The sequence below is a fragment of the Polypterus senegalus genome, chromosome 14 (assembly GCF_016835505.1).
Source record: "Polypterus senegalus isolate Bchr_013 chromosome 14, ASM1683550v1, whole genome shotgun sequence".
Lineage (NCBI taxonomy): Eukaryota > Metazoa > Chordata > Cladistia > Polypteriformes > Polypteridae > Polypterus > Polypterus senegalus.
Window position 1 is genome coordinate 78,508,054 of NC_053167.1, and position 26,639 is coordinate 78,534,692.

At 38.1% G+C, this 26,639-nt stretch overlaps 1 protein-coding gene across 1 annotated transcript; it reads left to right on the forward strand.

Annotated features, from left to right (window-relative positions):
- Nucleotides 1–7: 7 nt before the first annotated feature.
- Nucleotides 8–20,023, forward strand: ivns1abpa (influenza virus NS1A binding protein a). Its single transcript, XM_039735712.1, has 15 exons — nucleotides 8–218; nucleotides 8,993–9,249; nucleotides 11,125–11,246; nucleotides 12,381–12,550; nucleotides 12,887–12,962; nucleotides 13,143–13,316; nucleotides 13,528–13,653; nucleotides 15,811–15,918; nucleotides 16,271–16,397; nucleotides 16,486–16,710; nucleotides 16,796–16,917; nucleotides 17,095–17,221; nucleotides 17,299–17,430; nucleotides 17,550–17,723; nucleotides 19,703–20,023. The coding sequence occupies exons 3-15, from the start codon at nucleotides 11,136–11,138 to the stop codon at nucleotides 19,957–19,959; spliced, it is 1,929 nt and encodes a 642-aa protein (XP_039591646.1). The 5' UTR covers nucleotides 8–218; nucleotides 8,993–9,249; nucleotides 11,125–11,135; the 3' UTR covers nucleotides 19,960–20,023.
- Nucleotides 20,024–26,639: the final 6,616 nt, after the last annotated feature.

The following is a 26,639-nucleotide window of genomic DNA, read 5'->3' on the forward strand; positions in this document are numbered from 1 at the left end:
GTAAAAGCGGAAAGTGTGCGCGCTACACAGCTTGCTGGTCGAGTCGGTAGTGAAACACAGAGAGAGATAGACGTGTGGCTTGTGTTCCTTGGTTAAGTTTCGCTGAAGACTGCTCCTGCAACATTGTGGAAGAGACATATTCTGCTCTCACAGCCTCTCTCCAACGCACTGAATTACATTTAACTATGATCGCCATGATCTACACGCTCTGTCACTGGGTAAAATTCTTGTAACTTCTGCTACATATGCGTAAATGGAATGACTGTTTGCCGTTGATGTGTTGACAATTGCTACATTTTGTAGTAACTTAAAACGCTTAAGTGTATATGTCTTTTGGTACGGTTATGTTGCGTGTTAAAATGTATGCCTCTTTTAACAAAGAAAGCTTTCATTTTTTTGCACATCCGGTGGAAATGCGGTTAGGTTATTCCGCTCAAGGTTGCGGTTAATACGAACAGCAGCAATCACTCTGTCGCAGCCGTAAGTGCGTTTTAAAACGCTGCAGCTGCGTGGAGGCTCGTTTGATTTAAAGGCATGTTAGGTGTATGGTAGTCTCGACTCCCCCGTAAAGCAGGGGGACAGAGAAAGCAGCCACGTGTGATTACAAAGGGCTCGCCATCGTGCCTTCTCTTAATTCCAAGGCCTCATGTGGCGCTGAGACAGTCTTGCGGTCCTGTCCAGCTTTCTTTATGACGCGTCGCTTCCCTCTAAATCTTAAGCAGTTCTGACCGGTTTCTTGGCGGGAGGGTTGCGTAGCTTCGTGTCTTGTAACAACGCGCATGTGGCGTTTGAGTGAGGTGATTTATGCGTACGACATCTTATGTGTGAAATTGCCACGACGTGCCGCTTGTAAAGTCTGAACGGGCACATTTCATGAACGAGCGTCTTTGTTGCGAAATAACATTGGTACAGTTCCAAAGGTCTACAGTTTGCAATGTATGCCTGTTTGCGGGTATTTAAAATTGCTCCACGGACCCTAACTATTCTACGCTTTTTGTTCGGTGGTCTTTATTCGCTGACGGAGGTTAAAGTCTACCGTGCCTGACCTACTTTTTCAAGGTGGTGGGCGTTTTATTGGCACCGCCGAGACTGAAGGTGCCGAGGAAGATGGGCGAGTAAAGTTGGGGCGGGCTGGCAACGATTTCGAAATGGGTGGCAGGCGCGAAGCGGTGGGGGTGGCTCAGTCGGATGATCGGCTTTTGTAGTAGCACGCTGCTATCCATTAGCAGGTCAGTGGAGCAGGCGATGCTCTCACGTCTAGTTTGGGCCATGCGCGCATTTATAAGGCACTCGTTTTCACGAGCATGAAGGTCGGCCGTATCTTGCTTTGGAACCGTCATACAGGACAATATCCATATAATAAGTTTATTTACACGTGTAGTTTACCAACCTAAAGATATATATGCATAGATAGGCACGTTTTCCCATATTGCTACATGCGGACTGTTGGCAGTTCAGTTAACTTGTTAAGAGTGTGCATAGTATCCGCATTGGTTTAATCTGTAAATGTTTAGAATCATTTTTGTTGCCATCATTAATCAGCCTGACAAGTGCAACGGATATAAAACATAAGATAAATTGTAATCGAATAGTGTGCCTATGCATAGAAATGTGCAAATGATATTGCAAATGTAACGTTTACTTTTGTTGCTAAAAATAATTGTCCATTTTTGCTGTGATAAATTTTAATGTCTTCTACTTAGAAACTGCTGGTCATTTGTATTAGCTTGTTTTGCTTATTTTTTTATTACCCTGAGTAATCTTTTCTGTATTAAGGATTGAGCAGTTTGCATAATGTTGATAGGTGGTTTTTGAACCTAATTATATAGTCCGATGACTTGACCCAGTTTTGCCAATTCTTGGACCTGGGGAGTTGAAGGCGTAGGTTCCCAGCTGTTAGTATATTTGAGTTTTCTGTAAAAATCAACAGAATTAGACCGCAGTTAATTGGTATATCATACCTTTTTTTAATAATTTAAACTACTTGATGATTAGCCATAGCTTGCTGTGTGCTTGGTTTTTCTCCCAAGTTACTAAGTGGATGAATTAAGATTAAACTTAAAAACAAATTTAGTTGGATAGACTAGTATGCTGAAAAACATTGGTGGGAATAGTGTTGATCCAGATTAAAAATTGCTCTACTAGTTTCTCAGATTGCAGATTGAAATTTGAAGCAGTAAATTTGATTTCTTGAGGTGCTTTCTAAAAGATTAGGGAATGTCGTCATTTAATTACATATATTCTAAATTTACATTAATTTTAAAGTCTGTTTATAATTTAAGAAAAAGTTATTATTGAGGTAAATTGATGGGTCATTGTTAAGGATTTTTTCTAATATCAATTTCTTCCCCATCCAAAGGGTAACTGTTCATTGGGGTTTTGATAGAGTTAACTTGGGAGTGAGAAATATAGAAAGGAGAATTGTATACTTCGAAGCGAAGTGTCAGTTGCTGAAACAAGTCTTATATCTTTGTATAATATGTTAAGCTAATCTTCAAATGATGGTGTTATAAAAGTGTTAATGGCTGTCTCAAAACATGCTGTTTGGCAAGATTTGAAAGGGTTTGAAAGTTTTGTTTTTTCACATTTTAAACCAGTGAAGGACTTTTCAAGTTTATCTGATAAGCCAAAGCTTGAACACCTTAAGTTCAAGTTTCAGTTACAAAATTTAAGCAGCCTCACATATTCTGGGTTAAGCCTGGTGCTATCACAGTCTTCATGGATTTTGTATATTTTCTGTGTCTTTTTTTTCCCCCAACTTAAAACACCTAAACATAGGTTAATTGGTCACTATAATAGGCAAGTGTGAGTGGGTGTACTGTCATTCCTATGTTGTAAAGTACATAAATATGCAATTGTTATCCATCTGTTTTCTATATTCCCTTAATCCAGATTTAGGGATGTGAGGGACACTAGTACATCATAGGGCACATTCATGCTACACGCCCATACTTGCTCAGAGAAGGTATATATTTGAATGAAGGTGAAAGCCTACAGAGAACATGTACATCTAACCCAGGCAGGTGTACTTGTGTTTGTTAATACAAAAACAAATACCAATATCAGAGCAGTAATTAAAGTGAAATAACCATAGTTTATAATCATTTAATGTGCCAACAAGAAAACGCAATACCAATATACAACAATGAGTGCAGGTGTGATATCTGGGAGACCTATTGTCAGTGAACCTGTTGAGTTCTTTAAGTGCTCTTTGAACCTTACATAGATTTGGTGTGGTGTTAACATCTAAAGTCTGTACATTTTGAGCACAACGTGTGTCCAGGTTGTTTGGAATCCTGTATTAAAAATTGCTGAAGAGGTTTTTTTAGGGTCATGTTGTGCAAATCAACATGTAATAAAATCACTAATCGGAGTGACAATATAACATTCTTGCATTGAAATTTTTTTTTTTCCTGAAAAATCATTTGTCTTAACATAGCAGTATAACAATAGATGAGAGACACATAATAGAACTGATTTTGTTTTTTTCATGGACTTTGTAATTTCAGAATCTAATTCTGGGTGACATGGCTAAAGCCTGTCTGTTCAGAGGGTTATTGGTATATAGCTTTTGAAATAGATCTTTTTCTTTCTTTTTTTTTTTTTTCAGCATTCGTTACTAAAATACAAGATGTCGTCATGGTTGTTAATGTGATGTAAGAGCACGTTTCACGGTGCAGCAAAAAAATTAATTGAAATTGTACACTTTGTATTGGTAAAGTAGTGCATTGTATGCAATTTTTAGATACAACTAAAAGTTAAAGAATAAGTACCTACAAATACAAATTCATGTATCCATGGTAATTTTGGTGTTTGTTTCTGCTTCTGTATTGCCAGTCAGTACAGATCCCAATGAAAGTAATTCTCTGAACAAGTCATCCTACAGTCTGTTGCTTGAGGTGCCATTGGTAATGACATACACTCTTACTAGGAGACAGGTGTAAAAAGTGAATCTCGGTATAAATTTCTGTATTAGGTTGAGCGTGTGCATTTCTTAATACTTGGAATTCATCAGCAATTTTCCTTCTCATCTTTTTTATTCTTAAAAGATAGCCACTGGTTGATGCACGTGCCTGAAATAAAAGTTGTAGGTCTTGCACCTTTTGACAACTTTGGTGAACTAGTTTAGTAGATGGATAAACAGGTTAATCAGAGTACGTATCTGCCACTAAAATTGCTGCAAGAGATATAATGTTGGAATTTTCAAATCAAAGGACTAGTATAAATTTAGCTGATATTCGCCAATCCATTTTACTCTCTAGGTTAACTGTATAATTTAGTGTGAGGAAAATGAATCTGTTTGCATTTAGGGGCTGAATTGATGATGTAGTAGGTGATAAATGACTGTTCATCTACGCTATCAGTCAAGTTTTAGAACAACTCAGTTTTTCCAGTTTTGCTTCTAATGTAATCAGTTGAAATGTAATGAATGACCTAAAAAGGTAAACTGCCAGAGGTTTAAATTTAAAGCTTATGTTAGCAAAAAAATGAAATCTACAATTTTCAGAATATTACAAATGGGCTGCCTTCATGGAACAAATAGTGGGTTACAGCTTACAAATATAATGCGCAAATTAAGTTAAGCCTTGCAAGATGAAGTAAATAATTTGCACAGGAGTCCCAACTTCTGTTGATTACTTAAACCCTCTGTCTGTCTTAAAGCAAGCTGGAATGGCCTGTTACTACACACGCCCTGAAGTACTACTTCGGCAATATTATGCTGTAGAAATTTGCAAATTTCAATGATCATGGCACCCTGCCTGAGTATGGTTTCCCTTAGAAGTGCAGACTTTTAATTTAGAGAAATTGCAAAAACAAAAAAAATTGGTGTCGGTGAGTACAGTGTCCTACTTAATCCAAAGGCAATTGGAAACTAGGAAAAGCTCTGATGGGAACCGATCTGGCAGACCCAAAATTGCTACTCGGTGAGACACGTTTCTGTGAGTCACCAGCTTATGTGATAGGTGCCTCTCGGCACAACAGCTTGACAATGGTGGTGAAAAAGACTCTTTGTGCTGTTAAGAGAAGACTTTGTGCTGCAGGTTTGACCTGGGATGTGTCAGTGAGAAAACCAGTGGTCAAGGCTTGTTTTATCCGAGAGCTTAGCCTTTACGTTAAAGTGGAGTAATAAACTGAAAAAACGGAATCTGAGGAGTCGCGAGTCATATGTGCTTTTCGACAAACCACAAAGAACATTAAAGAGTTCAGACTTTTTTTTTGTTCTTTAAATTAAAATGGACACCATTTTAGTTTGGATAACGAGTTTGTTTTAAGTGTAGCAGCTTACATTTTTAATTGGAAAAAATATATTTTTTTGAAATTGCTGCTTAGTACACAATTGGTGTGTTCGCTTAACAGCAAAATGTATCTTTTGCTTATAATCCTGTTAAGCATGTTAGTTTTGTCTTAATATAACAAATTATAAACAGTTCATACAGTTGCGGCCTGTTTTTAAAGAATTTGTACTGTGTTTATTATTCTGTGCATCATACATTTTAGTAAGAAACAAGTAATAAATTAAAATCCATATTTTATAATTACACCTCAAGAATAATGAATATCTAGCTGATATACTAAAGGAAAAACACCTTTATATAGTAAATGTATATTTTAATGGGAAAAAAATAGCTGTAGTGCAATTAATGATTAAAACCTATAAGTACATGTATATTTGCACTTAAGCAGTGTTTAATTGCCAATATTGTTTTTGTGTCAATATATAAACTTTTTTTTTTTTTGGTGATAGAGAAATGGTGAAACCTTTTTTTTTAAGCTGTGTAAGGTATATTACAGAAAAATATGATAGCTTGTAATGATAAAAATGATTTTATTTTCATTTTTACTGTATATATTATGTATACATTTTTTTTAAAGTATGTATTTTAAGGAAATTTAATTTTAGTATTATTATGGTCCTTGAACAATAAGCCTACAGAATAGAATATCAGGCTTCTGTGTCTGGTTATGCAGGTCCTTAGTGTAAAACAGTTTTTTCTTTATCCCTTTTTAAAACAAAAACCTGAGTATCACTAATTAAGACCTTGAACAGTGTGCATTTCCATAAAAACTAAGGTGTTCTAAAACTTGACTGGAATTGTATATAGTAACCTATACATGATAAACAGAATGAACTTGATAAAAGCTAAAATGTTGTTTCTAAACTCTAGTATACTGTAATCTGATATTCTTTAACTCTAGAATTAAGCTATTTGTTGCACTTGTATGGTGTATCGGCTCATTTTAATTCAAATCCCAAATTAAAATTATTTCTATTTCTTGCAAAGATCTGTTTGGATCCATTTGGCAAGCTGTATAATTTAATTTCTGCTAGAATTGTGCTTTTTTTAAATGTTAATGTCATTCATTTAAAGCAGACAAGTCTTGCTGCTGTTAAGATTAGAATAGTATTGGTTGTCCTGATTATTTGTTTTATCCAGTTACAGTGCAAGTTGATTAACAAATTTTTTTTAATGCTGTAGGAGTGTAATGTAACCACCAGTTGGCTGAGGATAGTAAATGTTTTAATTTGGTATTTGTATGTTAAGCTGACACTTCTGGTTACTTGATAGCAAGATGGAATACTGGCAAATTTTATATATATATATATATATATATATATATATATATATATATATATATATATATATATATACTTCAGAATTTAATGGATATACTGCTGTGGCAAGTAAATATGGGCGATTTTTCAAGCCAGGTGGCTGTGTCTCAGATCATGGCTAGTCTACAGTAGTTTAAATGCTGTGTATGTTCTGCTTATTCCAAAAAGAAAATCAACTTTGCTTCAAAATTTCTAAAGTATGAGGTATGAAGGCAGGCTAGTGTTAAGATACTATATGTAATGTGTTTCAAAAAGACATTTGGTTTGGTAGTGCTGCTGAGTACAGTGTACTTCATCTCCTGAATTTAATTTATGAAGTACTATGTTTGTGATTGTGAGATATTGAGTGTCTGTCAGCTCGAGAGCTAAAATGTAACAAAAGCACAAAGGACACATACTTCAAATAGTATGGGAAGTAACCAAGATCCCTTCTGCAGTTGTTAGTATGTTGGGATCATTCCCTGATAGTGTGCTGCTGAACCCACCACACATTAAACCACAGGGATTAGGACCCGAATGGAGCAGGTGACACCTCCGCACAACACTGGAACAGTGTGAGGTTTGTGTGGTGGTTTTTTTTTTAAACAGTCGCTGGAGTACCAGTCCTGCCACTAACCCCTAGGTTTTCCCTGCAAGTTGGTGAATGTGATTGCAGTGCTGGGTGCATTTTAATTTCATACCCAGGACAGAGCATTTGTTAGCGTGTTGACAGATTACATAGTTATTGCAGTTAAGACCAATTTTTAGGACTAGTTACTTCCTTTTTCTTCCCCCATTCATGATACACATCCTATTTTTTGGAGCAGTATCAATAGCAGGGAGATAAAAAAGGAATCGGAACTTTTCAGATTGGATTTAGACCACTTTTATTTGTTTGTTTGAATGCTTGAATTGGAATTGTCTGGAAAACTAGACTTGTATAAGTTTACTTCAGCGTTTGACTTTTTCATACCTCAACCTCTAAGTATGGTTCCGGTTCTCATGGAAGCAATAAGGCTTGAGGTAGTGAGTGAGTGCTGCCAACTCTGAATTTATTGCCATCTAGACTTTACCCTGACATGCTTTGTAATCTCACTTGTGCGTTTCAATACAGAGTACATTTTATGTAGTTTGTAATAATCCATTAGCGTTTTGCTTTATGCTTTTTTGGCTTGTTATATAATGTAATGTGTTATCTTTCTACTATTGATACAGTACTTTTCAGTAGGGCAACATAGATGAAATAACCAGTGGGCAGGCTAATCATTGTAACAGATATCAAGTAGTTGTTACCCTCTATAGCTTGTCTATCCTGGCTTGAAATCCTGCCCTTGCTCATCATATTTTGTCAGGAAATGAAGTTCCAGGTATGTGTTAATGTGGTACTTTGGTGCTTAATCAAACTGGAACAAATGGACCAAAATAAAAATACTGCAAAGAAACCTTAGATGCTTCTACTTTTGTTTCCTTGCCAATATACCTGTTGCTAAATCTTATGCCAAGGTGGTACTCATTTTTCATTTTATTTTTTGCAATCCTTCTCTTAATGCAGGGTTCTAGGCTGTCAGAACCTGCCTCTGTAGCATCTGGAACATCATCGAAACCAGCCTTTTTCACTTTTTGTCAGGGCACCAGTTCTCACACACAGACACTCTTACTTATTTAGATCTGATTTAGAGTTGCTATTTGCCTTCAAATGCATGTCTCTAAGATTTAGGTGGAAATCCTAAGAAAACTTCACAACCCACTGTTCCATTATGCAACTACTATGCCCACTATGTTGGAAAATGTTTTTTTGACTTTAATTTTGTGCCACAGTCTCTACACCTCAGAAGCTTGTCTCTCAGTTCCTCCTGTCTATCCCTTTCTTATACACATCTTTGCGGTCTGTCTTGTCAGAATTAATGTTTAATAGGTTGTAAGATGGAAGTTGAGAGATGCTTTTTTTTTTTTTCCCCTGCTACAGAAATGAATGCTGGTGTGTGAATGGTGTTGTTTCACATACTGCCACAATAAAAAGTGTGATAAATGGCTGCAGGCATATCACTCGGGACAGAATTCATACTTGATTGTGTAGTAAATTTGAGAAAGGTCATCCATGTGGTCACCCATCACAAACATTTGTGACCTATGAAACACTGTTCTAGTACGTCAAATTTCCACATGTAATTGTTTTTTGGTTTAAGTATTTGTTGTTGGTTGCATTTAACTTAACATTTGCTGTGTAAGTTATTGCTGAATTGCTATAATTGGGTGTTTACATTTGCAGGAACAGTGGGGTTTAGTTTAAACATTTACTAACTTGCCACAGGCATAAAGTAATCAGTAATGCTGAAGTAACACTTTCTGTCTCAAAATGTTAAAGTAGTGACGTTAATGCTGTTTTCTGTTTTTCAGGTTATAATGCAGGATTATAACAAAAGAAGCATATTTCTATAGCCACCGTGCACCTAAAGACTGTTACATCAGCTTAAGCCTGATAGTTTGATTGGTGCCATTCCTGCCTGTTTCCAAACAGACACATTGCCTGCTTTGCATTTCCTCTGACTGCCTCTGCAAGTCCTTGGTTTCAATGGCCTTGTTCTAGTCTAGCAGTGCCTTGGATTACATTTCAGTTCCTTTCAACTCTTTAGTGTTGTATCTTTGTCAATAAGGTAAGCCATTTTATATAATTTGTCACATTTGGTTAAATATTGTAAATACTGCATTTCACTGAAAACAGTATGGGACATGTTACCATTAAAGCGGTTTGCCAGCCCCTTGCCAGTTACTGTACAGAGTTTTAGATTGAGACATGCTTCTAGATTTCTTTGACCCAAAACTGGTTCTAACCATTAATACATTTGTTTCATTATATACTGAAAATGTTAAACCTGCAAAGTGTGACTAGGAGGTTGTTTGACTTAACACTGTGCAGTTTATAAACTGCTCAAAAAAATTAAAGGAACACTTCGAAAACACATCAGATCTCAATTGGTGGTGAAACCATGCTGGATATCTATACTGATATGGAGTGGGTAATGTGTTAGAAACAAAACGATGCCACATTGTTTGCTGGAGATGAAAATTATCAACCTACAGAGGGCTGAATTCAAAGACACCCTGAAAATCAAAGTGATAAAATGATGTGGGAGGCTAATCCATTTCACTGAAATTTCATTGCAGCAACTCAAAATTGTACTTGGTAGTTTTTATGCAAACTGTGTGCTTGTATGCATGCTTGACAATATCTGGCCATGTTCCTAATGAGATGATGGATGGTGTCCTGGGGGATCTCCTCCCATATCTGGACCAGGGTATCGCTGAGTTCCTGGATAGTCTGAGGTGCAACCTGGCCTCGTTGGCTTTACCAAAATATAATGTCCCAGATGTGTTTTATTGGATTTAGGTTAGGCGAACGTGGGGGCCAGTCAGTGGTATCAATTCCTTCATCCGCTAGAAACTGTCTGCATACACTCGCTACATGAGGCCAGGCATTGTCGTACACCAGGAGGAACCCAGGACCCACCACACCAGCATAGGGTCTGACAATGAATCCAATTATTTAATTCCGATACCTAATGACAGTCAAGGTGCTGTTGTCTAGCCTGTAGAGGTCTTTGCATCCCTCCATGGATATGCCTCCCCAGACCATCACTGACCCACCAACCCAGTCGTGCTGAATGATGTTACAGGCAGCATATCAGTCTCCATGGCTTCTCCAAACCCTTTCCTGTCTGTCACATCTGCTCAGGGTGATCCTGCTGTCATCTGTGAAAAGCATAGGGTGCCAGTGGTGGACCTGCAAATGCCAATTGAGCTTCACGGTGCCGGACAGTGAGCACATGGCCCAATAGAGGATGTCGGGCCCTTGGGCCACCCTCATGAAGTCTGTTTCTAATAGTTTGGTCAGAGACATTCACACTAGTGGCCTGCTGGAGGTAATTTTGTAGGGCTCTGGCAGTGCTCATCCCGGTCCTGCTGATGGGTTAAGGACCTTTTTTATATGGCCCTGTCCAGCTCTCCTGGAATCTCCTTGCACTTGAGACTGTGCTGGGAGACACAGCAAACCTTCTGGCAATGGCACATATTGATGTGCCATCCTGGAGAAGTTGGACTACCTGTGCAACCTCTGTAGGGTCCAGGTATCGCCTCATGCTACCACTAGCGTAGCCAAATGCAAAACTAGTGAAAGTCCGAGAAGATGGAGGGGAAAAATGTCGGTGGCCACCACCTGTTAAACCATTCCTGTTTTTGGGGTTGTCTAATTGTTGCCCCTCTGTTTAATTTCATTAATACCAAAGCAGTTGAGTTTAACAACCCCCCTCTGCTACTTAAATGACCAGATCAATATCCCAGACGTTTCATTGACTTGATGCTATACTCTTAGTGTTCCTATAATTTTGTTCAGTAGTCTATTTTTCTATATCGCTTTTTTTCCTGCTTCTTTCAACTTTATGTTGCATGTTTTTTTGCTGTGATAATTTATACTGCATGAATGGTTCATTAGTGGGAATGCACTTATTTGATTTGAATTTTAACACCTGCAGGCCTTGGCAAAATGACGCCCAACGGATATTTAATGTTTGAGGATGAAAGCTTCCTAGACTCTACAGTAGCAAAGATGAATGCACTTCGCAAAAGTGGACAGTTTTGTGATGTTAGGCTTCAGGTGAGTAAGTGTACTGAATTTTGTTTTAAAATCTTTATAATTGGTGACCTAATAATTAAACCACAAAGACCAATATTGGTTTGACTGTTTCTTTTGCACTTTATAGGTACAGATGGTAATTGGCATATTGAGGGTTTTTTTGAGGGGGCACAAGATGTTTGCAATGTTTCAACCAATCTAGTAACTTTGTTTTTACATAATTAACACCAGCTGGCACTGGGTGAAAAAATGAATTGGTCTTTCGAAATTATCCTTTTAAATTGTTTCATTTAACGAGTTAGCTTTTTGAAAATGTCTAAATTTGATTGTAGTCTGTCCCATTCCATACAAGCTTATTTTGACTTTTCCGAGTCTAGTGGCCAATAAAAAGATTTAGAAGCGCAGCATGGCATAAACAAAGGAACAGAGATCAGGGGGAAGGAAAAAGTGATGTCTGTCAGTTTTGAAAGTGCATCAAAGACCTGCATAAAGCTCTGGGATTACACCCAGCCAGTGCTAGCCATAGTCTCCAAATGGAAAACTGTTGGAACAGCAGTGACTCTTTCAGGAGTAACTAACCTACAAAAATTACTCCCAAGAACGCAGCATAAAATCATCCAGCAAATCAGGATCCCCTGCTGATGTGGTCTTAGTCTCAATACCATAAACACATATTAACAGTCGGTTTAGCACTGTTGCAGAGTAGCAGTGCAGTGTACTAAGAATAAGTATAGTAGCAGTGTGTTTCTTGGAGCTGAAGTGGATCAGAGTTGCCTACTAACTTTGACCACCTTGTGAGCAGGTTTAACAGACTTAATACAGTGGTTAATGTTAATTTAATTCATTCTTAGAGGATCTGCTGAAAACTTTTTTTTTTTTTTTTTTTTAATAAATATGGCAAGATGCAATTAACATTTTAGAATAAGCATTTTTATTGGGTTGGTCGGGGAGACATTCTCCCTTTGTGTGGGGTGTGTGTATATGTATATAGATATAGAGAGAGAGATATATATATACACTCACATACAAACTGAGGTTCCAGTGAACAATACTTTAATGATATAATACTAGACTTATGTGAATTCTTCCTAAATATTAATCCTACCTAATTTAGAAAGGCATTAATCCTTTCTTTTCTCATCCCAAAATGTCCAGATTTGTGGCCATGAGCTGATGGCCCACAGAGCTGTCCTTGCTTGCTGTAGTCCCTACCTGTTTGAAATCTTTAATAGTGATGTGGACTCGCACGGAATGTCGCATGTAAAGTTTGAAGATCTGAACCCTGAGGCAGTTGAAATTCTTCTCAATTATGCTTACACTGCTCAGTAAGTAGCATGATGTAATTTTTTGTTGTTGTTTGATGTACTTTATACTACTACTTGTAATCTATACTTGATAATTTACAAAATGTTTTGTTAGTTGGTTGAATAATGTGTATAATTTTGTTCCTTGCAGTGTTAATCAAAATTTAAGACTACATCCAGCCAGTCTATTGCATAGCTTGCATTGATAAATCCTAAATTGAGTCATTTGCAAGGGAGTAAATGTTTTCACGGTCAGGTTTTTTTTTTTTTTATATATAGGATTTATCCAGTGACCTAAACAGCAGCATTTAAATAAACAAGTTCTTTAATGAATATACATACCTTTTTAATTTACAGACTGAAAGCTGATAAAGAGCTAGTTAAGGATGTTTATTCTGCTGCCAGGAAGCTAAAGATGGACAGAGTGAAGCAGGTACTGGTTATCATTTTATGGGCCCCTTTTTAAAACTTTCTTTGGGACAAAAAAAAAAAAAATAACATTCTTGAATGTTTAACTGCCTAATCCTTACCTGCTTGGTAGTGTTAACTTTTGAGTAAGATAAGTATTTGATCTTGTGACTGTCAAATTTAAAGTATTAACTCTTATTTTTAGATATGTGGCGATTACTTATTGTCAAAGATGGAAACCCAGAGTTGCATCTCCTACCGCAGCTTTGCCAGCTGTATGGGAGATGGTCGTCTTTTGGGGAAGATTGATATGTACATTCAGGAACACCTTTTAGAAATATCAGAACAAGATGAGTTTCTCAAACTACCCCGTCTAAAGGTGAGTTTCATGTATTTAGAATCTAAAATTTTGAGGAATGGCTTGTACTCCACCATTGGGTATGATGAAACATTTTTTTGTTTTAGGCGCTGGAAGCATTTCCATTATTTTTATGGAGCCATATTCTCAATTCGGACATGGTCTGAAATATTTGTGTTACTTTTGAACACTTATAGAATTTTGCTAATGCTATGCTTTTTCCCCTTTTTAGTTAGAGGTAATACTTGAAGACAATGTTAGTCTGCCTGGCAATGGGAAGCTGTATTCCAAGGTAATCAACTGGGTGCAGCGCAGTATCTGGGACAATGGAGAAAGCCTTGAGCATTTGATGGAGGAGGTTAGTAAGTTACTCCATTGTAATGAGCACCGTCCTTTATTTTTGAGAGTTTAATAATGAAATGGTTCAATTTTTGCTACGTTTTTGTTTGGTTTGTGGTTTGGTTTTGTTTTGGTTTTTTTTTTTTTTTTTTTGTTTTGTAAAGCACTGGCCTTAAAGAATTTTAATTTTGCAGTCTGTGACGCTGAAAATCTGGGGGGGTGTCCAGGTGAGCTGAATATATCTGTTCAGTCTGACTTTTTTTTTTCTCCTTTTGGTGGGGGGAGGAAAGGTTTTTGTTTTGTTTTTTGCTTTCCCCTTTTTTTTTTTTTTGTATTGCTTCTTGGCAGTACTTCAGTTTCTTTACTATTCGTGTTTTGGAGAGCCAGTGGGGACTTCTTCTTTTTATTGGTAACCTATTTTCCTCTGTTTTTACAGGGTTGTGTATGTTCCACAAAGTAGGTAAAAAATTCTAATGGTTGTTCCTCCCCATTGATTTATCTTTTCTCTAGGTTTATTAACCCAACCAGTGCAGAATTTTTCAAGACTGAAGAAATCAAGACAGAATTCTCCAGGGTAATGAATCATAAGGAAGCGGCTTCAGTACTACCCACAACAAAACAGATCTACAGTCCATTCTGTTGGCAGAGAAATAAACAGATGACACTAATTGTTTTTACTTCTTGCAGCTAATTAACAATCAACTGGGCCACGATATTTGTGTTTTTTTTTTTTTTTGTTTTTTTTCTCCCTCCTTTCCACTTTCTATCCGCTGTATGGAGCAGGGGTTCGCAACTTATGTATTCACTCACTCTTTTTTTTAAAAAAAAAAAATTACTGAAAGCTGGATTTGCAGTGCTTTGGATTATAGATGATTCCAAGCCTGGAAGTTGCTAATATTTGAGTTGTGTGTTTTGCTTTTTATCCATACCAAATCCAGTGTTTTAGTCATACTAAGGCGGCAAGTGTAGCCACTCATTTTGAAGCCACACCTCTTCTTTCACTCTTGCTTTCTCTCCAGGAACCCTGTGTGAAAGCACATTGATTGACTTCATTGTAATCTTGTGACATAGGTGTCGCATAGATACATTTTCTGAGATCAAGAATGTTCTTGCTAGGTCCGAGATATTAAGACCTGATTCTGGAAGGATTTAGGTTTTGATTAGTCTGAAGCTAGTTCAAGCCCCTTAATTATGCAATGTGCGTGTTTCTGCATTGAGGCTTGAGCTGAGCACAAGGTTATCAAAGCTGAACTATGAGGAATTTCGAAAGAAATGCTGTACATGCATTACAGAAATTGCAACTAAAACTTTTTATTTTATTTTTTTAAGTTTCACTCTGTTGGCTATATGGATGGTTTTGTAATGCACACTAACTTCAAAGCGCCATTGTTGCATGAGGCCTGAATCCCAGCAACATGACCACCTTGGGTCATTCGACCATAAGATGCATTTTACTGTTAAATGTTTCTAGGGTTCTAAAATGTTTTTTATACTAAATTAGATTTTTTTTCTTGTTCAGATATGTTTGCCCATCTAATAAACAAAAATAAAAATAGCATTTAATTTCAAATTCTAACTACTGTAGGAAGAACGCTTCAGCTGCTGCTGTTTTAAGTGTTCCCTTTGGTGGTTGACTTAAGTCTTACACTCTACAGTCAAATTTTAGCTACATTTTTGGACTTTAAAGATGGGCAAACAATATCTTTTTCGGGAATAGTGTTTAATTGTTGATCATGTACTTTGCGTGTGTGTTTATATGATGTATTTTGAATGTATATGATGATGTTGATACTATCTTCCATGAGTAACTGTTTGTTCCTCTACTTGTTTTTACATTCCCTATGTAAATGCACTCTGTTGCATGAGATTATTGGCATACCTTTTGTGTACTTTAAAGAATGCCTGCGTTTGGAGCTACTGCCAGAGGCTACTTCTGTGAAGCAGTGTAGGCTGTTTAAGCTGTGGATAAGATGGATATCCTTGCCATAAAAGACTTACTGACAAGCACATTATCTGATTCTTTTCTTACACTGTCTTTGATACACTGTGGCCCTTTTTCTACAGTGCTTGATTCTTGGTGATGCCATCACTCAGTCTGCTGACCATGGAGTTCATTTTGCCCTAATTTCTGTTTCCAAGGATCAAGCCACATGGATCTTCTGTTACTGTTTTTCAGGTTCAAACACTGTACTACTCTGCTGACCACAAACTTCTTGATGGATATCAACTGGATGGGCAGACTGAAGTGTTTGATAATGGAGATGATCACATCCAGTTTGTTCAGGTATAGAACCTGCATAGATTGGGTACAGTTCAAGTGTGCTTTTTAAAATATTAGAAAAGGATAGCTGTTTGCCACAATTTCATTTTTAAAAGTGAATATTTTGTTGTACGTAATTTGATAATTGGAATTGTAATCAGTCTTGAATTCAAGAAGTGCAGCATGATACAGTGCAAAAGCATTTATCTGCTTTTGCAGTCCTTTTTTTTTTTTTTGTATTACTGTAATGGAATGTGCTATTAAGACCTGTTAAGCTGTGATAAAAGCTTTTATTATGTAAGCTACTGGAATTTAGTTACACTAGCCTGGAAGATATGTGAAGCTTTGCTTTTGTGTCGTGTGTTTGCTATTGCAGAAGAAACCTCTTCGAGAGAATGATCACAGGCAGATGAGTAATGGCTCCTCCGGGAATCATTCTCCTATTGGAACAAGTCACCTTTACAAACACGAATGGAAATACATTGCCTCAGAAAAAACGACGAGTAAGTTTTAAGTGGCAGTACAATGGTGTATTGTGGACTTCTAATATTAGGTTTTTACTTAAACATGTCACTGGATAATTTTTTCTAGGTAGCATCTACCTGTGCCTGGCAGTTCTTGATGGAATGCTTAGCGTAATATTTGTGCATGGTCGCCATAGTCCACAGAGTTCTCCTTCAAGTACCCCATGCCTGCTGAAGAGCATGAGTTTTGAGGTGCAGCTAGAGGAGCCAGAAGAAAAACTGTTGTCACCCATGCGTTATGCCCGCTCTGGGCTGGGAACCGCAGAGCTAGATGGCAAACTGATAGCAGCGGGTAAGTGTAAAATCGCAGCCTTTTGCATCAATTGAAATGATCATTTTACATGTGGAAATCATTTGTGATGTGATTTCGTTGTCAGGTGGCTACAACCGAGAGGAGTGCCTTCGCACAGTTGAATGCTATGATCAAGGGAAAAATTCTTGGAGTTTTATTGCTCCAATGAGGACACCCCGGGCACGATTTCAGATGGCTGTTTTAATGGTAAGTTGCAACATGTGCTGGTGGAGTTTGAGATGTGGGTATATTTATTTATATTCATGTACTGTATATCCACATGCACAATATATACAATAAGCTAAGACTAAGAAATTTATCCATAAAGATCATGTCAAAGAATGCTCTTGCACACATGGAATGCTTCAAATCTTTCTGTTCCAGGGTCACTTGTATGTAATTGGTGGCTCAAATGGGCATTCAGATGAGCTTAGCAGTGGAGAAAAATACAATCCAGTAGCAGATGAATGGATTCAGGTGCCAGAATTGCGCTGCAATCGATGTAATGCAGGTACACAATAGGTTGTATTTTCACATTTGTAGGGAGTATTGGAAGAGTGGTATGTTAATGCTGATCTTATCTATTAGGGATTTGCTCCTTGAACAATAAACTTTATGTTGTGGGTGGATCTGATCCTTATGGCCAGAAAGGCTTGAAAACCTGTGACTCTTTTGACCCAATTTCAAAGACTTGGACAAATTGTTCCCCTCTTAATATCCGTAAGATGTTTTCTATTATCTTACTCACTATTCATTTATTGCATTTTATAAAAACCCTTGCATGCAAATTACAACATATAGCACTTCTCTGAAGCATTTTGATGCTTATTTGTCTGCAGGTAGACATCAGGCAGCAGTGTGCGTGCTGAGCAATTTCATGTATGCTATTGGAGGTGCAGAGTCTTGGAACTGCCTCAACACTGTGGAGAGATATAACCCTGAAAATAACACGTGGACCTTTATTCCCCCAATGAATGTGGCTCGAAGAGGAGCGGCAGTAGCTGTATATGAAGGTGTGTTGCTCTCCTTCCTGCTGTTAACAAAGTGTTAAATACTGCTTTAACATTTTTTTACTTTCTTGGAGAATATGGGCAAGATATTTCAACACTTCTAAGTGCATTGATTTTTAATTATTCAGATCTGAAGGCCTGCTTAGTGATTTAAATGGTTCAAGGTAATATAACGTGATCTTCAAACCACTTTATCCAGCTTAGGTTCTCAGTGGGCAAGTAATTGTCCTGGTCAAGTATAGGATATAATGTCATTATTCCAAAGCAGCTTTTTTATTTATACAGTATGTGGAGATTTCTCAATTCTGTATGCAAAATCAAGATTTTACCAGCACTGAGAGCATATGGGTGGCATGGCTGTGTAGTGGTTAGCCATGCTTCATAGATTTAACCTATGTTAAATTTCTGCACCCAGATGGTTTCTCTGTGTGGAGTTTGCATAGTCTTACTGTGTTTGTGTAGATTTTTCTCGCTTCCTTCCCCCATCCCTGAAGATGTGTGAATCGAAGTTCATTAACAAAAACTAATTGGCCTCTTGTGCGAGTGTAGCTGAGAGTGTTTGCGAGAGTAGGCCCAGTGATGGACTGGTGCCATGTCAAGTACTCCATGATCTGACCTTTGCAACCTTGCATTGGAATGAGCAAGTCTGAGAATGGCTGACAAATATACACATAATGTCAAATCACTTCTTAGACAGCGGGTTAAGTCATGTTTATTTTAGGCATGATTTAGAGACTGAAGAGCTTGTCATGCAGATATGAAAAAGTATGCAACTGTGACATGCGTATCAATATTTACTACCCCATATATGGCCAAGATGTGATCCAAAATATCCCTGTCATCACAGTTCTAATCAGTAGAAGGGAAAATGAAAATGTTTTATTAAGCAAAATTAGCAGTGATTTTTCAGAGTTAAAATAGTCTGCAATCAAATATGGTATTTCCAAAGAGCTGCTCTTGTATATTTTAAGAGCCAGACTAACATACTAGAGCTGTTTTTATTGGCAAACGAAAGGCTTAATATTTTCAAAAGCAATAAAGTTATAGTAATAATTCAATTAAATTTTTGGCTCAATGTTACTAAAACCATTAGTCTATTTTTCAGTCTAAGTATTTTTTGTAAGGGTTTGAAAAATCCCATATGAACAGGCAGATCTATTCATTTCACCCAGTTAGATTCCTTGGCCAGGAATAAAAGTGGGATCCAAACATTAAAAGAATGCAGTAACAGGAATATAATTGTAACCGCTTCATAGTCTTGGGACTTGGAGTGGTCCTTAATCTTTTAGCACACTACTTGCATATACACTTTTTTTTTTTTTTTTTTTCTTTCTGTCCACTTCATATGCATCTTTTGGCTTATTACTAGTGGTGTATATCCAATTAACTTTTTTCCAGAAATATGAGCTCCAGTATATGAATTATTTGGATTCTGTGGGGCAAAGTGACAGGAGTCTAGCTTGACAATTTTGCTTTAGTTTAGGAAGAGGTTAAGAACATGTGCTGATACAGCATGTTGCTGCACCCACCACTTGATAAACCACCTCAGGGTCCCAGATTAAGACCAGAGTGTAGCCATGCAATGGGTGACACCTCAGCACCACAATAGTTTAGATGGAATGGAACAGTGTAAGGTATTTTATGGTGGTTGGGGGGGCTACTTGTAGGCCAGGATGCAGATTAATGTCATACCCAAGATGGAGCAATTGCAGGTTAAGAGCCTTGGTTAAGGGCCCAATGGAGTAGGGTCACTTCTGGCATTTGTGAGCCTCCGAGCCACCAATCTGCCCTTGCCCTTTATTTTAGACATACACAAGTTTGGTTTGTTCTTGCAGTGTTATCATATGCATGTTTAGAATATGTTTTTGAACATTTTAGTCTTGAACATTCAGTTGCAATAAATTGTACTTGTAACACTACTCTAAGAAACATGATTCTAATAGTTTTTGTGTGCCTTCCCTCCACACCCAACCCCATTACAGGCAAGCTCTATGTTGTTGGTGGTTTTGATGGCTCACGTGCTCTGAGTTGTGTTGAAATGTACGACCCAGCAAAGAATGAATGGAAGATGATGGGAAGTATGACTTCACCTCGGAGTAATGCTGGAGTAGCAGTCCTGGAGAAATTGGTCTTTGTAACTGGAGGATTTGATGGAAATGAATTCTTAAACACCGTAGAAGTTTACAACCCTGAGACCAATGAATGGAGCCCTTGCACCAAGCCCCACTGTGTCAGTTAAATGTTCACAATGTCAAACTAACAGGCTTAGTGATGTAATAGTGTTTTAGTGATTTTATTTTTTCTCCCCTCTTTTTTTTTTTTTTTTTTTACCCCACCCATCCCCAAGTTAGGGGCTGGGTGGGGTGAGGTTAATGGATGTTGCTCAATGCAACATAAAAGCCTTTGCATATTGCATACGATATTTGCGTGCTGTACAGACAGCTTTGTTTTTTTTTTTTTTTTTGTTTTTGTTTTTCTTGCCACTGTAGAAGTAGATTCTGTGGTTCTACAGTTTTTATTTTCCTCTTGTAGATGCATTAAGCCTTATTCAAAGGAGGTATAACGGGTTGGAACTTGGCGTTTTAAAAGCAGTGCTTGCCAACACACAGTATTTTTTTTTTTTTTTTTTTTTTTTTCCCCTCCTTTTTAGGGGTGGCTTTTATAATATTCATGCTGGTGAGCAGTCTCAATTTAATGTTAGAATAAGCAGGTACACTTTTTTAAATTTTTTATTTAAAAGCATTTAAGTGTAGGGTTTTTTTATGCACACATGCACCCACATAACATGCTTAAGATGTGTTTCTGCCTCTTTAAAGACCAGTACATTTGTACTGATTTTTACAGAATTTTTTTTTTTTCCCCCCGAAGATTTAAAGTTTGTGAAGAGTAAAGATTTGTATCCGTAATTGTTTTGATTTTTGTGTGCTTTTTTTAAAGAAAACATAGGATGTGAAATCTTTTGTTACAAGCTAAAAAGCTAACATTTTTAAGTAATAAACCATTTCAAGTGTTGATGACTGTGTAAGACTGAGATGTAACAGTGAAAGTATTTAATAGATTGCTGGCAATATATGAAATACCTGGGTACAGAACACTTGCATGAGCTTTGGCAAAGTTTGAGATCAAGTCAGTGTGTTTTTTTATTATGTACAATCTTTTAGCATCCAATATAACTGGGCACCAGCAGAGGGCTATCCTTGAACAAAGTTCTGTGCCTGCAGTTGTGAAACAGCAATGCTGTGCCTTCATGGGTGTTGTTTTATTATAAAAAGGAAGAATTTCACTAGTCTAAATTCTCAAAATATAGTAAAGAATTAAACCCCAAAACAGTGTAATAACTTGCTGAACGTACCTGCACCAATGCAAAAAACGACACTGGTGCCTCGGATTACCAGCATCAGACGTTTTATGGTTGGCATTTACTTTAGTCCCTTTTTTAATGGGTTAATATCTACATCTTCCAATCTTTTTTGCCACTTCAGCAGCTGGTCTAAGACTCTTGCCTTCCTCAAAAGGAAAGCTGCAAGTTGTAGGTATTCAAAATACAGTTTCATTTACTTCAAGCCCTAATTTGTTTACCAGGAGGGAAGACCATTCCTCTTGCTGTTGGATGAAACTATAAAATAAATCTTACACATTGTAGAAAGTTCAGTGGCATTTTATGAATTGTGTTTCAATGTGAGATGGCAGCCGCCTCTCTTGTACTTTGCCCATGCTTTTTTGTTAGTGTTGTAAAGAATTGTCTAGCTGTACTATTCAAGATGGTAAGAAGCCAGTCCTGGCTTGGTTTCCTGCTCCATAGCAGAATGGAGACACACACAATCTTGTAGTGGGAGAAATTATATTAAAAAAAAAAAAATGTATTCTTATACACATATAGTATGTTTTGGAATGTGACAGCAAACCCCCACAAACATGACTGATGGCACGTGAGCCCCACATAGGCGGTGAATGAAGTGAAGGTGAGTATGATAGGAATTTGTTTTCATACCAATTTATATTTGGAATTTTAAAATGACAGTTTGAAGGGGTTACTTGTTTCCAGTTCTGCACATGAATTCTTAAGCAAAATAGAATAGACATCTCCCATAGTTTATATATGTTTACTAAAGTTCTCTGCCAGAGGTCATGTTAAATAAAGAAGCTTGCATGACTGATCATTACTAACAGCAGCTAGGACCATAAACGAAACTGAAATGTGAAATGCACTTCGGTCTTGTGGGGGATTTGTTTTGTTTTTGTTTTGGAAATCTTCATGATTGATTTAGACTTAAGTGTTGATGTGTGAAGTGCACCATGCAATGCATATGGGGGTGTGTGGGGTTTTTTTGCCATTTGGTAACATATTAATAAAAGCAGTGTTTGTCATCTATATCTATAGAGACACAACAGCAGCAGAAGACACGTGGACATCCTTTCAGTAGGGTTGATGTGGTGGGAAAGGCATATAGATAATAGTTGCATTTGCCATGTACACTACCTTTCTGCAGTTTTACAAATTGTATAAGGGCCATTTTGTTAATGGAGGTATGAGGATAGCTGCACAAGCAACTGGCTTACGGTATGCTTCTGGCTGCTGTACAAGGGCAGTGATAGCAAAGACCATGCCATGTTTGACTGTGGCAGGGCCCTATCATGGGTAAATGTGTTTAAAATAACTTGAGTGTGCCTTGCGTTGGTCTGGCACACACTCTTGCTGGGATAGGCAGTGCCACCTCAGAACCATGACCTGTGTAAATCGTTTAGAAAAAGGGAGGAGTGGGTGCAACTTTAAAGGGTTACTGAGGGTGAATAAAAATTGAGGGCTGCAATTTCCGCTGGGTAGTGCCTGGCTGTGTTAATGCTTTCTTTAACATAATATTGTTAAAGTAATACAATCCAGTCTGTTTAACGAATGGGCAGTTTTGCCCACTTTTGTAGAAGTTTTTGCAAGTGACTCTGTTACTCCTAGCACTGCTCAAGAAATACTTGTCTTGTAGACTGATACAGCAAATGTACTATACAGCAGTGTCAAATATACAACCTGTAAAAGAGAGAGTGACTAGTGTACCAATAATATACCCAAGTGTGTAGTTACAGCTAACCATAACATTGACCTATGTTTTATGGGTAACTACAACCTCCATTTGGATGAACTTCTCACTCTGTTACTGTTCATCTTTCACACGTTTTAATGGAAAGGAAGTAAAATAAGGGGCAATAGTAAAGTACTGTATGTAGACAAATAGTTGGAAGAGACAAGCTTGGGTGCGCCTGTTGCCAAATTGAATGCTAATGGTAGTCCTGCTACAGTTTTTCCAAAGACTGAAATATGCAAATTCCCCATTTACTTACCCACAAGGCCTGTATTTGCATTGCAGGTGTGGCTGAAGGCAGTGGCCAGCGCCAGCCTCTGCTGTACTGTCGTATTTGATGGCCAGGGGTGGCCTGCTGCAGCTCAGTCAAATGGAATCTTTTCCTGCCTTTATAAACAATGGCCTTCAAATGAGCTGTCTTAGTACATGTGCAGCCTGTGGTGGTGTACAAAGTGCACAATTCACTGGTGAGCTGGCTAGGTGCCCAGCGCTGTCGTAATCCAGACTGACTTGCAGTAGTCAGAGATCTTGTTTTGAGATTCCATTTGGGTGTGTCGTCTGAAACAAAGATGACGGATGCTGTTAATGGGCACCACTGAACGATTACTGTGTTTAGCACATGGGGCCCACCAGTCATGAAGCAAAAAACAAGTATTGTACAGCATGAGTATGTTTGCTTTCTATATGATGCGAGTTTATGGTCGAGACTCTAGGCAGGTGTATTCATATGTATGCTACAGTGTGGAGCTTTTACAGATGAGAAGGGAGCGGTCACTTCATGAAGCTCATCTGCCCAGCTAATGTCCACATACTCTTGGAGAAACAGGACGTCACTGATTTGTTACGTGTTACCACCAAAAAAAAAGGTAACTTTTTGTGTGTAAATAAGGAGCAAAGTAAATGTATAAAAGGTGTACTACTTTCCAAAAGGTGAGCAGGTTCTGTATTGTATTGAACTGACTAAGGTTAAAGGTCTGTTAAGTTACAGCTGGACAATTGAGGTGGCTTTGTTTTGTCCAACTGGTAGGTCCCAGTTGTGGGGTGTGTGAAAATGTCAAAAGGCAAAAAAACGGGGGAAAAAAAATCTGATTTATTAAACCTGGCATATGCACATTTGTATGCAATTTACCTTTATGAATTGTGTCTTGAACTCCGCCCTGCTGCCGCCCAGAAACAACCCTATATGGACTATGCTAATTAACCTCATACATATGCAATCACAATGCTGTAGTCCTTCACTAGCTGGTGGAGCAGCCCCCCTCGTGATGCAGCTGTGGTGCACTCATACAGCTCATAGGCCATCTGATAAACTCCCGATTCAGCCACTTGCCTTACCCACATGCCAGCCATTGCTGTATATACAGCAGCAGCATGAGCAAATCGTCCACCAAAGCTGCTTTAGCTTGAAATAATGGAATCGCAGGGTGACCCAGGCCACCAAGTTATGCGGTTTGTCAGTTTCATCTTAGCCGCACAGGTGACTTGTGTGATAATGGAGTGTCACTGCTCACTCTTAATTATATCCGCTTCATTTTCACTTGGTACCTTTATTGCTATGAGTGCGGGCAGTTGCCCTGATCACATTAGGAACACCGAATGGGTCTTAATGGGAGTCTAAATCATCATGGGCAAAAAACAAATCCTCCTAGTTCCTAAAAGGTCATTTCTTTCACATATGCCTATTTATTTATATAGTTCTCAGGCCATACTGTGTCAAACTATTACTAAAACTACATGAGATTTGGAGCTTTCTGTACAAAGGGAGTAAATCATGCCGGTGTTTTTTTTACTGCACTTTGCTTTCTAATCCTGAAAAACAGGTAGCCTAAACCGATGAAAGAAACAAAAACATTCTTCACTACAAATACACAGCATTGGCACTCTTAAGAGGGGACTTGGACAGTCTGTACATCACAATAATCACTTTTCAGCTTTAATGTGTTTGTCATGTCATCGGCCAGCATAAAAATGACTTGGTGTTATGAATCATTACCTGTGTGAGTTTGCTTTGGCCACATTTTGCTACTTGACCCAGAATGTCGTCATTTCCCACTTTCTCCAAAATGATGAGCACATGTGGGTCAGAGTTGCCATGAACATGTACGGCTTATCCAGTCAATGTTTCTTTTATAAATCCTGACTTTCACTTGGAAAAGTTGCATATACACATTTTGAGCTTCTTCTTGTGTGTACAAATGTTCTATAAATTGGATTCCTGGTCAACAAGCTCCAAAAAAGACAAGAGCAGCACTTGACGCTGTGCAGAGGAGTGCAGCCAGGTACAGTACATCCCAGAACTTAAGGACGTGTTCTACTGTGACAGACTCGGGAGAATTAAACCTGTTTAGTCTCCGGTAGAAGAGACTGTGTGTGGACCAAATTCAGGTCTTCACAATTCTCAAAGGTTGATAAAGTAGATCCATGTTCAATTTAAGGTGAATCACATACTCAAGAACAACATTCAAAATTAAAGAGCAGTGTATTTAGGACTGCAGCCAGGAGGCACTTCTTTACACATTGTGGGAATCTGAACCAAACCATTGAAACAAGAAGTTAAAGCAGACACTCTGACAACCTTTAAAAAGAATCTGGATGAGATGGTGGGACAGCTTAGCTAGTCACTAAACAAACGGGCATGATGGACTGAATGGTCTCATTGCGTTGTCACATTTCTTTTGTTCTTATAATTTTTTAAAATAGCCTTGTGACACCTCCATTGTGACTTTGAAGTGAAATGAGCAGACATGCCAAGTGGTTAGACAGGAATAAGAATGTGAAGTACGCTGGGCTGATGAAAGTCGGCACGACACACACCTGGGGTCACCTTTATAAAACTTTACGTGAATTTGAGTGTAAAAATATGTGTACACCAAAAAAAAAAAAAAAATCGGATTTATAAAATCTGGCTTGCGCACATTTCTATTCAATTCACCCTCGATGAATCACAATCGTCTTGTAAATATACGTACGGGAACGCGCGTCGGACACCGCCCTGAAACATCCATATATGGAGCATGCTTATCAACCTCATACATATGCAATCACGATGCCTAGAACGTCATTGGCTGGTAAAGCCCCAATTACACCGCCACTTGCAGGCAAGAGGATCTTTTTGTGTTCGTTAAATGTGCAGCATTACAAATCCCTCTTCGCTATCACCTGGCACATGTAATGACGTGATTGCAATGGCAATGAACAGTACAGGATATGTAAAAACTGAGGGTTCAGCCAGTTACCTTGCCTTACAACACCATCACTTCTGTGTAATAGTGGAACATAACAACTTAGGGTTAACAAAAGAAGCTTCATTTTCGCTAGGTTCCCATTATTGCAATATGAGTGCAGGAACGTATTGCTACAAATGTCCTTTTTACAGACTCGCTGTGTATTAATGTGTGCGAGCCCACACCATACCAAAAACCGGATGTAGTGCCTCGCTGATCGGTTAATGGCTTTTAGCGCAGCAGCCATAATGGAGTGACGCCTGTCCGAGCTATTTCTGACCGGATTGACAGTTCACTGAGAAGTGACAACTAGCCGGTATACATTAGCAAATTATACAAACGTATTACAGTCGTACAGCGATGACTATGACATACATATATATGTTATAGTCATCGCTGTACGACTGTAATACGTTTGTCACGTCAACGCAAATAATAATGACGGCTCCTCGATCCGATTTATTGTGCAGACGAATCGCCATTTACCTAATGTGCCTACATTTCTCTACTTGATCAGAGGTGTCGTGTTTTTCCAGTCCGATGTTGCGTACGCATATTAAAGGCTTGCCAAATGTCCGCACGTTCTCCCGTCAAGTTTTCTTTTTACATCCCAACGTTCG